Raw genomic sequence first — 14,651 nt, 5'->3', positions numbered from 1 at the left:
AAAAGCGCTTTGCCTTTCCTTCCGAGGCGGCGGACTGGGGCCGCGCCGGCGGTAGTGACTCCTGACTCAGGGGGCCTCCGAGGGAGGGGAAGAAGTGACTCCTGCCTCCCGCTGTCATCATCATCTTCTTCTTTTGGGTTAGTGAATCAATTAAACCTTTCATGATAGTGAGATTGTTTCCCAAATTAATTATTTTTATTTTTGAAATTTACCAGTAGCTGCTGCATTTCCCACCTCGGCTTATACTCAGTCAATAAGTTTTCCCAGTTTTTTTGTGTAAAATTAGGTGCCTCGGCTTATATTCGGTCGACTTATACTCGAGTATATACGGTATATATATATATATATATATATATATATATATATATATATATATATATATATATATATATACACACATATATATATATATATATACACACACACACACACACAACACACACACACACATACACACAGTATTGTTCAATTAGTAATGGTATTATGTATAAACGGAAAAACCCAATAAAGTGTTGAAAAAAAAAAGTTGCCAAATTTGGAAAAACACTGTATAAGAAGCTCAAAACCATCACCAAGGATTTTTTTTCCTTAATCTTTCTCTTGATGACGTTCAATTCAGCGCATAGTTGAACTGGTTTGCAAACTTTTCGTGTTTCCTTTGGTCGATGCGATTCATCGCTTTGACGACTCTCTTCACCGCACTTCTGTAGAGCAGGAAAAGGGAGGGGAAAAAAGAAAGCCAAAACTGTTATTTTCACACAAACGTTGGCCAACTTTGTTCGCAAAAATAAACAGAGTGGGAGGGCTGTGATTGATGGCTAATCAGCCCTTAAACACGCCAGCAAATGATGAAGCAGAACAAATGTATTATGTTAGTCCAATTATTTTTGACAATATAGTTTTAATTTAGTAATGTCCTCGTTAACAGGAAACAAACAAACGGACCTCTTTCAGGAAAAAGCCTACAGGCCTTTTGTCACCACATTCCTCCTTGACAATTACTTGCACAAAAATATAATATTATCTTAAGAATAGAAGAACCACAAGCCTGCATAGTGTAATCGTTGTAATGTTCTTTTCATTCCTGTGTATTTTGAGGTTGGGGAACAAAAACTACTTTTTAAAAGAAATATCAAGAAAGCACCTTTGAAACTAATGGATTCTATTTAGAATAGATTAATAGACACCCTAATAGGAAAAGCAACTAAGAATTGGCTCTTTCCCCTCTTGTAGTTTTAATTACTTTTTATAGCACCTAAGATTATTTCCAGAAACAAATTTAAATGGTTAAATACATGATAGATAGGTAGATGATAGATACATGAGAGAGATGATAGATAAATGGATAGGAAAAAATTAGAGATAGATAGATGATAGATAGATAGATAGATAGATAGATAGATAGATAGATAGATAGATAGATAGATAGATAGATAGATGATATGAGAGAGTAATAATTATAGATGTAGGTAGATGAGATAAATAATGATAGATGGATGAAAGGATAGGTAAAGATTAGAGATAGATAAGATAGATAGATAGATAGATAGATAGATAGATAGATAGATAGATAGATAGATAGATAGATAGATAGATGATAGGGATAGATAGATATGAGAGAGAAATAATGATAGAGGTAGATAGATGAGAGATGAGAGAGAGAGAAATAATGATGGATGGATGGATGGATGGATAGGTAAAAATTAGATATAGATACATAGATGGATGGATGGATGATAGGGATATACAGATGATAGATAGATAGATAGATAGATAGATAGATAGATAGATAGATAGATAGATAGATAGATAGATAGATAGATAGATAGATAGATATAGAAAAAAAAATACAGGTGCTCCTTGACTTACAACCACAATTGAATCCAAATTTTTCATCACTAAGTGAATCGGTTCTTAAGTGACTTTTGTTCCATTTTACGACCTTTCTTGACCACAGTTAAGTGAATCACTGCAGTTGTTAAGTAAGTAACATGGTTGCTAAGTGCAGCTGGCTTCCCCATGGACTTCGTCAAAAACTCGCAAACCTGACGCCGGGATACTTCCACCATCGTAAGTGTGAACCAGTTGCGTCTGAATTTTGATGCTGCAGCCATCTTAAGTGTGAAAAACGGCCACTGCTCCCCTTTTCTCAGTGCCGTGGCAACTTTGAACGGTCACTAAATGAACTTGTTGTAAGTCGAGGATTACCTGCCAAGCCCACCTAATATAGGTATCTATCAGAGCAAACCATGATCATCATCTTCATTTCACGACTCCATGATCCCTTGCGGGATGGAGTCTGAGCATCTGAATGGAGCTAGCAGAGTGTTTTTCTGGCCGGATGCCCTTCTTGTCACCAATGTGGAGTTCTGCCTCTACCTAGGATCGAACTCACAGCCTCCTGATTATGGGGCAAAAGTTCCACCTCTAGGCCACCGCACCACTCTGATTAGAGCAAACAATGATGCTAGTCGTGAATGAACCATTGATAGATCAGGGCACCAGAGAGGCATCCCAACCCTGGTGGGATCGAAGTATCACCTGGATATTTTGTTTCTGAGATATTTGCTCCGAGATGGAGTGGCCAACAAACCCAATCAGAGTCAGCTTTGGAAGCCATATTAGCTAACCAGGAGCTTCCACACTGCCACATTCTTGAGCCTGGGAAGATGGGAGGGGGGAATTTCATGGAGCATATGTGGTTAGACATAATAGCATTCTTTTTTAGATTCAAGGTCATGTTGTTTCTGCACCTGAGTGAGGGGACGTCTCAAGTTGGGACGGATGGTGATTGGGGCATGTGATGGAATGATGGGGGCAGGGGGTGGATTTGTAATATTTTACTTATTGGAAGGAAAACCGGAACTCTCAGGTTCCAGTTTTCCCAGGTGTGCCAGTATTGTTCTGACCCAGGCTTCATCAAACGTAATTAATCACAAACTTGTTTTAAAAGCAAAACCTATTTTATTGCAACGCTGGGAATTGCTTTCATTCCCAGCTGGAATTAAGCTCACACAGTTCCCCAAGATAAGCACACACCTTTCACTGCTGTGGAAGGCTGCCAAAAACACAATGAACTAGAAAAGAAACCAACCGAAGTACCAGAAAAAAACCAACCAGAGTAACACAGAGCTTCAAGGAGGACTCGGAATTGATCGAACGACTTTGCTTCCTGCAAAGGCCTCGTCATCTTGGCTTGACTTTTATCCCTTATGGGAGGGGCCATCACCTCCCAGCCTTATTCCCAAGTCGCCCCTTTTGTTTCAGCTGCTCTCGCCTTCTAGCAGCTCTGCGCATACACGCACTGGGAACAGGCTCCCCTTGTTCCTCTGCCTTGCTGCTGCCAGACTCCCAAGGCTCCAAAGGCAGCACCCCTATCCCAGACGGTCCTGGCCCCATCTCTGCATCGGACGCAGGACCGAGTCCTCTCCAGACTCCCAGACTGGTCCCCGTTCTTCCCCACCGTCCGATTCCGCTGCCATCTACACCGGCTGCCGGTGAACCACAACAGGTGATTGGGGCACGTGATGGAATGATGGGGGGCAGGGGGTGGATTTGCAATATTTTGCTTATTGAAGGGATAATTTCAGATTTGGGGTTTCCCAGATGTGCCAGTTTACTACTCCAATTAAAAAAAAAAAAGGAACTTTGAGAGAATGCCTGTCTGGGAGTTATTTGTTGGAGTGGAGGTTTTCTGGAACGCTGACCATCAGCCTATAAATAATGAAATTAACAAATTGGCCAGCTTCCTGCTACCCCAGGATTTCCCCCTTCCAGATACGAAGCATTTAGAAACCAACCTTGTTAACAGATGGGATGGGAATCTGTCAGTCCAGGATGACAGTTTGAGACGGGAAGGGAAACTTTAATTGGCAGGAGAAAAGTGAGCCTTTAGCACAACACAATGGCCTTGACACTTGGGTGTCATGTAACTTCTTTTACATTAGCACACCCCCCCTGGCTTCTGCGATACTGTAAATGAAACGAGCTCCCTCCGGTGTACAATTCCACCTCACTTTATGGGCAGAGCCGAGAGCTGCTGCCATCATTCACACCTTTTCAAGTAATTTGGGGACTGTTAGATACGAAGCCAAGGTGACTGCCGTGGTTTAAGGGCTGCAAACCATGAAACCTATTAAAACATGACAAGATTGGATTCTCACGCCTGGCACTAAGCCACAGGCAGAGTCATTAGTCTCGTCCGCAATGTCCACTGAAAAGACCAAAAAAAAAAAAAAAAAAAAAAACCCCTCCAAAAACTTTGGAAATTTATTTTCTAAAATCCGATGTGAAATTCGCCTCATTTAGAAGTTTACGGCTTATTATGATGGACAGTTCAGAAGAAGAGCAGATCACGCCGGATTCCGATGGACCAATGGTTGCCAACCAGCAGGGACCACTGGTGGTCCATGAGGAAACTGTGGTGGTCCGCAGAGAAATGTCCCCCCCAAAAGCAATTAATCCCGGCTGCGCGGGAACACAAGGCTGAGCCGCCCACATGGCCTATGGGAACACAAGGCTTGCGTCGCTTGCATCGCGAACAACAGGAGGTAGTGAGGGGAGGGGGGAAAGGGCAGAGGGGGAACTTGCCTCACTTGCCCCACATGCCTGGCCTGGCCACCGGGCTGCTTCTTTCTACTTCTTCCTTCTTCTGCTTTTGGCTGCATGCAAGGAAAGCAGCAAAAGTCTCTCTTTCTCTCCCCCCAAACTCCGCCAGAAACGAGTCTTTGGGACCCTGCAAGGCCTCCTGCTCCAAGAGGCTGCGCCGGCAAAGACTCATTTCTGGCAGAGTTTGGGGGAGAGAAAGAAAGACTTCTGCGGCTTCTGCTGCTTTCCTTGCAGGAACTGGGCCTGGCTAGTCTAGGGAAGAGAAGGACCAGGGGAGACAGGAGAGCATCTTCCAATATTTAAGGGAGGGGCTGCCACAGAGAGGAAGAAGGGGTCAAGCTATTTTCCAAGGCACCCGAAGGTCAGATAAGGAATAATGGATGGAAACTGAACAAGGAGAGATTCAACCTGGAAATAAGGAGAAACTTTCTGGCAGTGGGAACCATCAACTGATGGATCAGAAGCTGCCCTCGGAAGTTGTGGGAGCTTCATCCCTGGAGGCTTTCAAGAAGGGGCTGGACTGTCCTCTGTCAGAAATGGTGTAGGGTCTCCTGCTTGGGAGGAGGGGGGTTGGACTAGGTGACCTACAAGGTCCTTTCCAACTGTGTTAATCTTTCTTCTTCTTCTTCTTCTTCTTCTTCTTCTTCTTCTTCTTCTTCTTCTTCTTCTTCTTCTTCTTCTTCTTCTTCTTCTTCTTCTTCTTTCTTCTTCTTCTTCTTCTTCTTCTTCTTCTTCTTCTTCTTCTTCTTCTCCTCCTCCTCCTCCTCCTCCTCCTCCTCCTTCTCCTTCTCCTTCTCCTTCGCTGTCAGAGGTGGGCTCTCAGACAGGTAAGATGCCTTTCTTTGCACAGCCCATCAATTCTGGGAGAAAATCTTCCAGGCTTGGTCTGCGACGGTCATAAAAAGTAATTGAAAATCTTCAAGGCCTTTGCTCCAGGTGCACAGGTAGGCCTCGACTTACAACAGTTCATTTAGTGACCCTTGGAAGTTACCACGGCACTGAAAAAAGTGGCTTTGGACCATTTTTCACACTTAGGGCTGTTGCTGTCACATGATCGAAATCCACACGCTTGGCAACTGACTCGTATTTATGATGGTTGCAGGGTCCCAAGGGGTGGGGAGGGGTCATGCCATCCCCTTTTGCGACCTTCTGGTGAGCCAAGTCAGCGGGGAAGCCAGATTTAACAGATTTACAGAGTTGGAAGGGACATTGGAGGTAATCTAGTCATTGGTCCGGCAGGGCAGGGGAAGGAATTCCAGACGTGAAGGAATGGCAATAAGTCAACACGGTTGGAAAGATACCAGGAACACAGATAAGCAAAGTCAACACAAGGTAAACTCATGTTTGCTCCCAGCAGCTGCCGCACTCAGCATGCATGTCTTTTAAACTCCCTTCCCAGGTGTGGCTAATGAAGGGAGTCAGGGCCCTTTCCTCCCCCGTAAGTCACGCCACCCATGTTGGTCCCTTCTCCATTCCTCCCTGCGTGCCGTAGGACGAAGAGGGGGTGGGCCTGGGTCTTCCTCCGAAGTCCCTCTCCCTTGTTCTCCCACTTCCCTGCTCTGCCCAGCTAGACTTTGCCCTTCCCCCAGTCTTCTCCACAGCCAATGGAGCCACACTCTCACTCCCTGTCAGCTGTTTGTCTTCCTCCTCGGATTCAGACTCCCACAGGGGCATGACAGGTTGAGAAACCCTGCTTTGATGCCTCCAATATCATGGTGGTTGATGCTACGTATCAAACCAAGGAAGGTCTGATCCAGAAAAGGAACCAGACTTTGCCGAAATGAGCTACTCTACAGAGTGTGGGGTCTCAATGAACCCTCATCCCACCCCCCAAAACCCACAAAAATTTGGTAGCCCCTTCATGGTCCACCTTAGTTCCATTTTCTTGGCAGATCTGGCCAGATTTTGGAGGACCCGGCCTGGAACCCCAAAGTACGTTCACAAGAACGACCGTGAGAAGACGACAACCAAAGGCATCTCTTACTTGTTGAAAACTCTTTTTCCGAGTCGGGCGCGGGATGTGTTCGCCTCCTGTTTCAGGTCTGTGAGGTTGGGGTATTTCTTCTTGGTCTTCCCTTTCTTTTTCCCTCCTTTCCCTTTCCTGTTGAAATGAGAGGAGCCAAGATCGACGCCCGTAGCGGCTTCCACTTCTCTCATGAAGTCGGCATCTCGCCATTCTGACGATAAAAACAAATAAATACGACCACTGTACCAGTGATTCGTCCCCAAATCACTTTCCTCCTTGGGATGCTCAGATCTGGAAGCCGTATCTCTCTAATGATATAGGCATACTTCATAGAATAACAGAGTTGGGAGGGACCTTGGAGGTCATCTAGTCCGACTCCCTGCCCGAGCAGGAGATTCTATTTCAAAATGAGCCTCTACCTCAGGATCGAATTCACAACCTCCCGATTGTGAGGCGAGAGCTCCACCTAACGTTAGACTTTCATCTCCTAAATGAATTGATATTTTTCATGGTATTGCAATATACAGAATTATTTTTTTTATGGGGATACAAATAAATAATGAATTAGGACCAGCTCACTGCCACGGTGCCTTCTCAAGACATGTGGGCACTTCTGCATTCTGCTCTCTTAAAAAAAAAATAGTAGCTGATTCTAATGAATAATCAGAAATTCAGTGAAAAGATAAGTTAACTGATAAGTTAAAGATGAGCTGCCCAGATTTCCTTTGATAGTGAGATGGGCAACATATAAATTTGAGAGAGAATAAGAAAATATATGGCTTTTTCAATTATTGCTTAGAGTATCTATCCATTCCTCCATCCATTCATCCACTCATCTATCCATCCATCATCTATCTATCTATCTATCTATCTATCTATCTATCTATCTATCTATCTATCTATCTATCTATCTATCATCTGTCTATCCATCCATCTCTATCTATCTATCTATCTATCTATCTATCTATCTATCTATCTATCTATCCATCTGTCTTTCTATTATCTATCTATCTATCTATCTATCTATCTATCTATCTATCATCTATCTATCTATCTATCTATCTATCTATCCATCCATCCATCCATCATCTATCTATCTATCTATCTATCTATCTATCTATCTATCTATCTATCTATCTATCTATCTATCTATCTATCATCTATCTATCTATCTATCTATCTATCTATCTATCTATCATCTATCCATCATCTATCTATCTATCTATCTATCTATCTATCTATCTATCTATCTATCTATCTATCTATCTATCTATCTATCTATCTATCTATCTATCTATCTATCTATCTATCTATCTATCTATCTATCTATCTATCTATCTATCTATCTATCTATCTATCTATCCATCCATCTATCTATCTATCCATCCATCCATCTATCTATCTATCATCTATCTATCTATCTATCTATCTATCTATCTATCTATCTATCTATCTATATCTATCTATCTATCTATCTATCTATCTATCTATCTATCTATCTATTTATCATCTATCTATCTATCTATCTATCTATCTATCTATCTATCTATCTATCTATCCATCCATTATCTATCTATCCATCCATCATCTATCCATCCATCCATCCATTATCTATCAATCCATTCATTATCTATCTATCTATCTATCTATCTATCTATCTATCTATCTATCTATCCATCCATCCATCCATTATCTATCAATCCATTCATTATCTATCTATCTATCTATCTATCTATCTATCTATCTATCTATCTATCTATCTATCTATCTATCTATCTATTATCTATCCATCCATCATCTATCTATCCATCCATCCATCCATCATCTATCCATCCATCATCTATCCATCCATTATCTATCTATCCATTATCTATCCAACCATCCATCTATCCACCCATCATCCATCTATCCATCATCTACCTACCTACCTACCTCTCTACTTACCTACCTATCTATCACCAGCACCCACCCAGTCAATCCAGTTATAAGAAGAGAGATCAAACAATTGAAATCAATACATTTGCCAAACGCTGGCACTCGAGAAAAACATCAAAAATAAGCTGGACTATATGATTTTGTGGTCCAAGCAACAAAAACGAAGATACCTGAATGTTCTGATAGAAACCCTTAAAAAATTAATACCTGTCTTCTACTGAGAAACAGTTGTACTCCAGGAGGGGTCATTTCAGTATTATAAATAATACTATAGTTATGAATTAAAAAGGGGGGAAAAACTTTACTCTTTTAAAGACTGGGGTGGAGGGTTTCAGATAGTCCAGATTAAAAAGAAAGAAAACTAGGTGGGAGTTTAAGAACGAGGGCCTGACTATTAGCTTTGTGAGCTCTAAAGGAACTCAAAGAAAAAGTCTGAAAGGGGAAAAAAAAATATCACAAATTCTTTCTCACTCACAAACACACACAGCCATGATGGGTCACAAAGCTTCTTCTTTTTTTTTTTTATTGCAGCAAAGAAACCCAGACGCAGGAACAATTAATCCCAGATTAACAAAAAACTGTCTAAACTGTTTTATCTCCCAGTAAATAAGAGGGCCGGCGCTGCGGGAACCCGGCTGAACGGTGCAATTGTTTAAACACAATGGGGGGAGGACAAACCGCCAGTGTGTGTTCACTGAAGATGAAATGAACACCGGAGGAAAACGAAGGCGCAATTTAAAAGCCCTCGGAGGGAGAAAAAATCGATCGGGTGCCAGGAAAAAGGGCCTCTTTTTTTTTCCTTTTCTTTTTTTTGGCCATCCTGATGGAAGAAGGGGAGACCTCGAAGCTCTCCAGGCATTGTGACGGGGTTTAGCAGCCGGGGAAAAGAGAAAATTATAGCGCTTGCTCGCTTTGCTTTCACGAGGGTCCGGAGAAATCGATACTTGGTAGTTAGTAAAAGAGATAGTATGTCACATCTGGCTGGCCAGCGGCTGCCTCGTCCCCCATACCGGTTTGTTAACAAGTCGCTAAAGGGTTGAGATGGCGGGGAAAACCCAGATCTTCTCTCCGGGGCTGATACACACAAAAAAAGAGGCCCCTCAATTTGCTCTCCTGCGTGAACGATTGCGAAAGGATGAATGTGTCAGTTTTGGAAGCCATATTGAGACCAGATGCTCCCACGCTGCCACATTTTGAGCCTGGTAAAGTGAGACTTTTTTCAGACTTTTTCTTTCAATTCCTTTAGAGCTCACAAAGCTAATAGTCAGGCCCTCATTCTTAAACTCCCACCTAGTTTTTGTTTTTCCTTTTAATCTGAGTTTCTTGGAATGTATGAACGTAGACAGACATAATAACATTCTTTTTCTAAGTCAAGGTCATGTTATTTTGCGCATAAGTGAGGGGAAATCTTAAGTTGGGACAGATGGTGATTGGGGCATGTGATGTCATGATGGGTGCAGGGGATGTGTCGTGCCCCTGTCGGAATCTGATTTGGAGGGGGAGGCCGAGCAGCTGACAGGAAGTGGGAGTCTAGCTCCGTTGGCTGTGGAAGAAACTGGAGAAGGGCAAAGTCCAGCTGGGCAGAGCAGGGAAGAGGGAGAACAAGGGAGAAGGAGTTCGGAGGAACACTCAGGCCCACCCACTCTTCATTCTAGGAGATGCAGGGAGGAACGGAGAAAGGAGCAACGTGGGTTGCCTGGCTTATGGAGAAGGAAAGGGCCCTGATTCCCTTCATTAGCTGCAGCTGGGAACACAGTGTTTAAAAAGGGAAGCTGCGCACAACAACTTGTTGGAAGCAAATCATGAATTATCTGGTATTGTCGAGGCTTATCTGGGTTCCTGGCATCTTCCCAACTGTGTGTGTTTTGTTGGCCTTTCAAGTCTGCAATTCCTTCTCCTGCCCCGTCAAGTTAAGTGCTGCAGCGTGGTTTGTGTAGATTTTTATTAATAGTTTGTACGTACTTTGTTTTCGGACTGAATTTCCTCCACTTAAAGGCTGTACCTGAGAGAGTTTTTTTTCTCCAGCCGAAGGTAACCTGGACATTGGGGGCAAAGTTGGAGGTATTAAAGGGACACTTCTTGCTTATGTGACTGGGTTGCCTTTGTGCCACGCCCCTTTGGGTCATCCCAGGATGGATTTGTAGTTTTTACTTCTTGGAACTTTCAGATTCAGGATTCCCCAGTTGTGCCAGTTTGCTATCCCAAATAAAAAGAACTTTTGAGAAGATGCCCGTCTCAAGAGTTATTGGCTGGAATGGAGGTTTGCTGGGATGCTGACAAAATGGCGAAGATCGGGCGGGCGGGTCAGCCTCATCATCTCTCAGGATTCGGCTTTGCAAAAGACCCCTAGCGGGCTCTGCTTGGCAGCCTCTGGGGGGGAGGGCAGGAAGGAAGAGGGTTCAAATTGTGTCGAGAAATGGCGTTATGACACACCAACAGCAGGGGATGCCCGGACATAAAAGCAACATTTAACAGGGGGACACGGCTCTGCTTCCCGTTGGGTACAGGGCTGAGACCGCTGGTGGTGCGCTACTGATTCAGACCAGTTTGATTGAACTGGTGGTAAAGGAAACAAGCTTCTGACGATCAGCTAAGAGGAGAAAGAAGAGAAAAATGCAGAATTGACCCTGCCACCCACTCCTGCACTTTTCTCTTCTTCATCCTGATTGGTGCAGCAGAGCCTCAGCTGGTGCGTGGAAAGCTGCGTGCGCAAAGTAGGTACTCGCGCATGCACGATCACCAAACGGGTAGTGGAACAGGTAGGACTCCACTGCTGGCTAGGAGTCTAAGCTTTCCAATTGAAAAAAAAATTTACCATCTATATCAGAGGTCTCCCACCTTGGCAATTGTGATGACCCAAAGGGGCGTGGCACCAAGGCAACCCAGTCAGACAATCAGTAGGAGTCCCTTTATTAGCTCCAACTTTGCCCCCAATGTCCAGGTTACCTTCTGGGCTGGAGGAAAACTCTCCCAGGTAAACAGCCTTTGGCTGCCGAGACTCAAGTCCAAAACGTGGTCAACAAAAACTGTAACTATAAGTCCAATCAAGGCAAGGTGAGGTAATTAGTCCAGCAGGGCAGGAGCAAGAATTCCAGATGTGAAGGAACAGCAATAAGTCAACACGGTTGGAAAGATGCCAGGAACACAGATAAGCAAAGTCAAGACAGGATAAACTGATGTTTGTTCCCAGCAGCTGCCGCACACAGCATGCATCTCTTTTAAACTCTCATTCCCAGGTGTGGCTAATGAAGGGAATCAGGGCCCTTTCCTCCCCTGTAAGCCACGCAACTCATGTTGCTCCCTTCTCCGTTCCTCCCCTGCGTGCCCTAGGATGAAGAGGGAGTGGGCCTGGGTCTTCCTCTGAACTCCCTCTCCCTTGTTCTACCTCCCCCCTGCTCTGCCCAGCCGGACTTTTCCCTTCCCCAGTTCCCTCCACAGCCAACTGGAGCCACACTCCCACTCCCTGTCAGCTGTTCATCTTCCTCCTTGGAGTCAGACTCTGACAGGGGCATGAAAGCAACTTTAAACCTGGGGGACGTCAACTCCCAAAATTCTGGGAGTTGACGTCCGCCAGGCTTAAAATTCCCAAGCCTGGAGACCCCTGTTCTCTATGATTAATTGAGAAGCAACCGTTATTCATTTGATAGCTAGAAAACGATCCAGAAAGCACAGCAGTCCAAGACATACAACCACAATCACAGCCAAAATTTATGCTGCCAAGCGAAACATGTCTCAAGTGAGTTTCGCCCCCCCAATTCACTGTTTAGTGAATTGCTTCAGTTGTTCAGTTAGTGACAGGGTTGTTAAGCGAATCCGGCTTTCCCATTGGACTTTGCGTTATCAGGTCGCAAAAGGGGGGGGGAAATCCTGTCACTTTGGGACACTGTGACCATCATAAATACGAGCCAGTTGCCAAGTGGCTGAGTTTGATCATGTGACCATGGGGATGCTGCAGCGGTCGTTAAGTGTGAAAAATGGTCATAAGTCCCTTTGATAAGTGCCATTGTAACTTCAAACAGTCACTAAACAAAACTGATGCAAGTTAAGGTGTTGTGGTTCACCGGCAGCAGGTGCGGACAGCTGAGGTCTCGGAGAGCGAGGACTCGGATGAGGGGCCTGCGTGTGATGCAGGGATGGGACCAGGACCATCAGGGAGGGGAGTGCTGCCTTCGGAGATGGTGGAGGCTGGCAGCAGTGAGGAAGAGGTCCCTGAGGAGCCTGTGCCCAGTGCATGTGCACAGAAGAAAAGAGCAGCTGCAGCAGCACTGGCGACTCAGGAGTAAGGCTGCAAAGTAATGGCCCCTCCCTCAAGAGATAAAAGCCAGCTGAGAAACTGGTGTTCTTTGCAGGAAGCAAAGAAGTTTTTGCACTCACGCCTTGTGGAAGTTCGGATTATCTTGGTTAGTGTTTGGAGACTCTTTGTGTTTGAACTATTTCTGAATGTCTTTATCTAGTGTTCTTGGCAGCCTTGCACCACCTTGACAAGACTCGCTCTTATCAGAGACAATCAGTTTGAAACAGCCTTTTAACCCGGAAGGAATGGAATTCATAAAGAATCATTAACAGGTTTTGCTGTTATCTCCGTTTTGGGTTTGTTTCCTTGGAACCAGGTTTGAGTCAGGACAGGAGTAAGGCTGGAAGGTGATGGCCCCTCCCATAAGAGATAAAAGCTAGCCTTTGGGGTTGGCTTCTTTGCAGGAAGCAAAGAAGTTCTTTCTACTCAAGAGTTCTCGTTGAAGTCCTACTTACTCCGGTTTGTTTTTTGAAACTTCTGGCTTGGGATATTTATCTGCAAATAGTCTTTTGTTCTTGGCTGCCTTTCACAACCTTGAGAGGACTGGCTCTTATCTGGGACAATTAGTTTTGAATGACTGTTGGCTGTGAGTGCATAGAATTCACAGCGCCACAGTAAAAGAGGTTTGCTTTTATACAGACTTTGTGTTTGTTTGATTTGAACAAGGCTTGGGTCAGAACAGGAGGACTACTTGTACACCAAATGCAATCTAATCTAAAATGTAATTTATTAATTGCTGGAATTCCTTCAAAGAAGCAAATACAGTGAGGGACAATATTTCTCATATTGGAAACTTCTTCAAATTTCCATCTATGACAAGTTGCTTTAGTTTGTGCAGGTGTAAGAAAGAAGCCCAGGTAGTCTTTGACTTACAACAGTCCATTTAGTGATCATTCAAATGTCAGGGTTCCAACGGATGCCCTAATTAATTCATGAGCCTCGAGCCAAGTTTCAAAAGAAATCTGATTATTTATAGGAGCAACATGTCGGCACTTTTCCCAGGTGCAGTCGACTCTGCCCTATGTAATTTACTGCCCAACTATGACCCTGTTTCCTCCCTCCTCCCAGGGCATGTCATAAATCACATTCTCCAACTAAACACTTTCCCGGGCTGTACAAAACATGACCCTCGGCTGGCTCTGGTAACCTGGGACACAGCCTGGAGAAAGGTATGCGTGGAATGTGCTTCTGGTCATAGCAACCGAAGTGCTCCATCAGATCTTCCTCCCCCTCCCTCCTCCTTATGGCAACTCGAGAGCAAGCCAGGAATGCTTTACGAGTTGACATCAAAGTTACGAAGGTGCTGAAAAACGTTGACTTATGACCATTTTTCACACTCACAACCATTGCATCATCCCCTTGGTCACGTGATCAAGATTCAGGCACTTGGCAACTGACTCGTATTGATGACAGTTGTAATGTCCCGGGGTCCTATTTTGCGACCTTCTGACAAGCAAAATCCATGGGGAAGCCAGGTCCACCTAACTTCACAACTGCAGGGAATCCCTTAACCATGGCAGCAAGGGAGGTCGTAAAACGGGGCACAGCTCGTTGAACAACGGTCTTGCTTAGAAATGGAAATGTTGAGCTCACTTGTGGCCGTAAGTCGAGAACTGCCCGTGTCCTGATTTATTAGACTCCCATCAAAGAGTTTGCGGCGTTCAACCGTCCTGTAAGCTGAATTTAAGGTAAATTCCCGCGAGAGACGGAATCCCCTCCACCAACCTGGCTGCTGTTCTTTCCTCTCGAACTGCCTCTTCGCTTCTCTCTCTCGGTCCTCTTGGTTCACGGGGTTTCCCGATTCATCCCGAGGAATGATTTTTCCATGGAAAGGGCACTTGGGGAGGA

General features: G+C 44.4%; 1 protein-coding gene across 1 annotated transcript in view; it reads right to left on the bottom strand.

Moving 5' to 3' along the window:
• Positions 1-454: 454 nt before the first annotated feature.
• The window catches only part of UVSSA (UV stimulated scaffold protein A), a 55,637-nt gene continuing 41,440 nt past the window's right edge, over positions 455-14,651 (bottom strand). The window contains 3 exon segments of the mRNA XM_087967589.1: positions 455-704; positions 6,593-6,785; positions 14,529-14,640. Coding sequence (XP_087823715.1) covers positions 611-704; positions 6,593-6,785; positions 14,529-14,640 — 399 coding nt within the window. The 3' untranslated portion in view covers positions 455-610.

This window comes from Notechis scutatus, chromosome 5 (genome assembly GCF_049901735.1).
Source record: "Notechis scutatus isolate UNSWTSFEM ecotype Mainland chromosome 5, rNotScu1.2, whole genome shotgun sequence".
Classification (NCBI taxonomy): domain Eukaryota; kingdom Metazoa; phylum Chordata; class Lepidosauria; order Squamata; family Elapidae; genus Notechis; species Notechis scutatus.
Note: the sequence above shows the minus strand (reverse complement) of the source record. Positions and strands in the feature narration are given on the sequence as shown.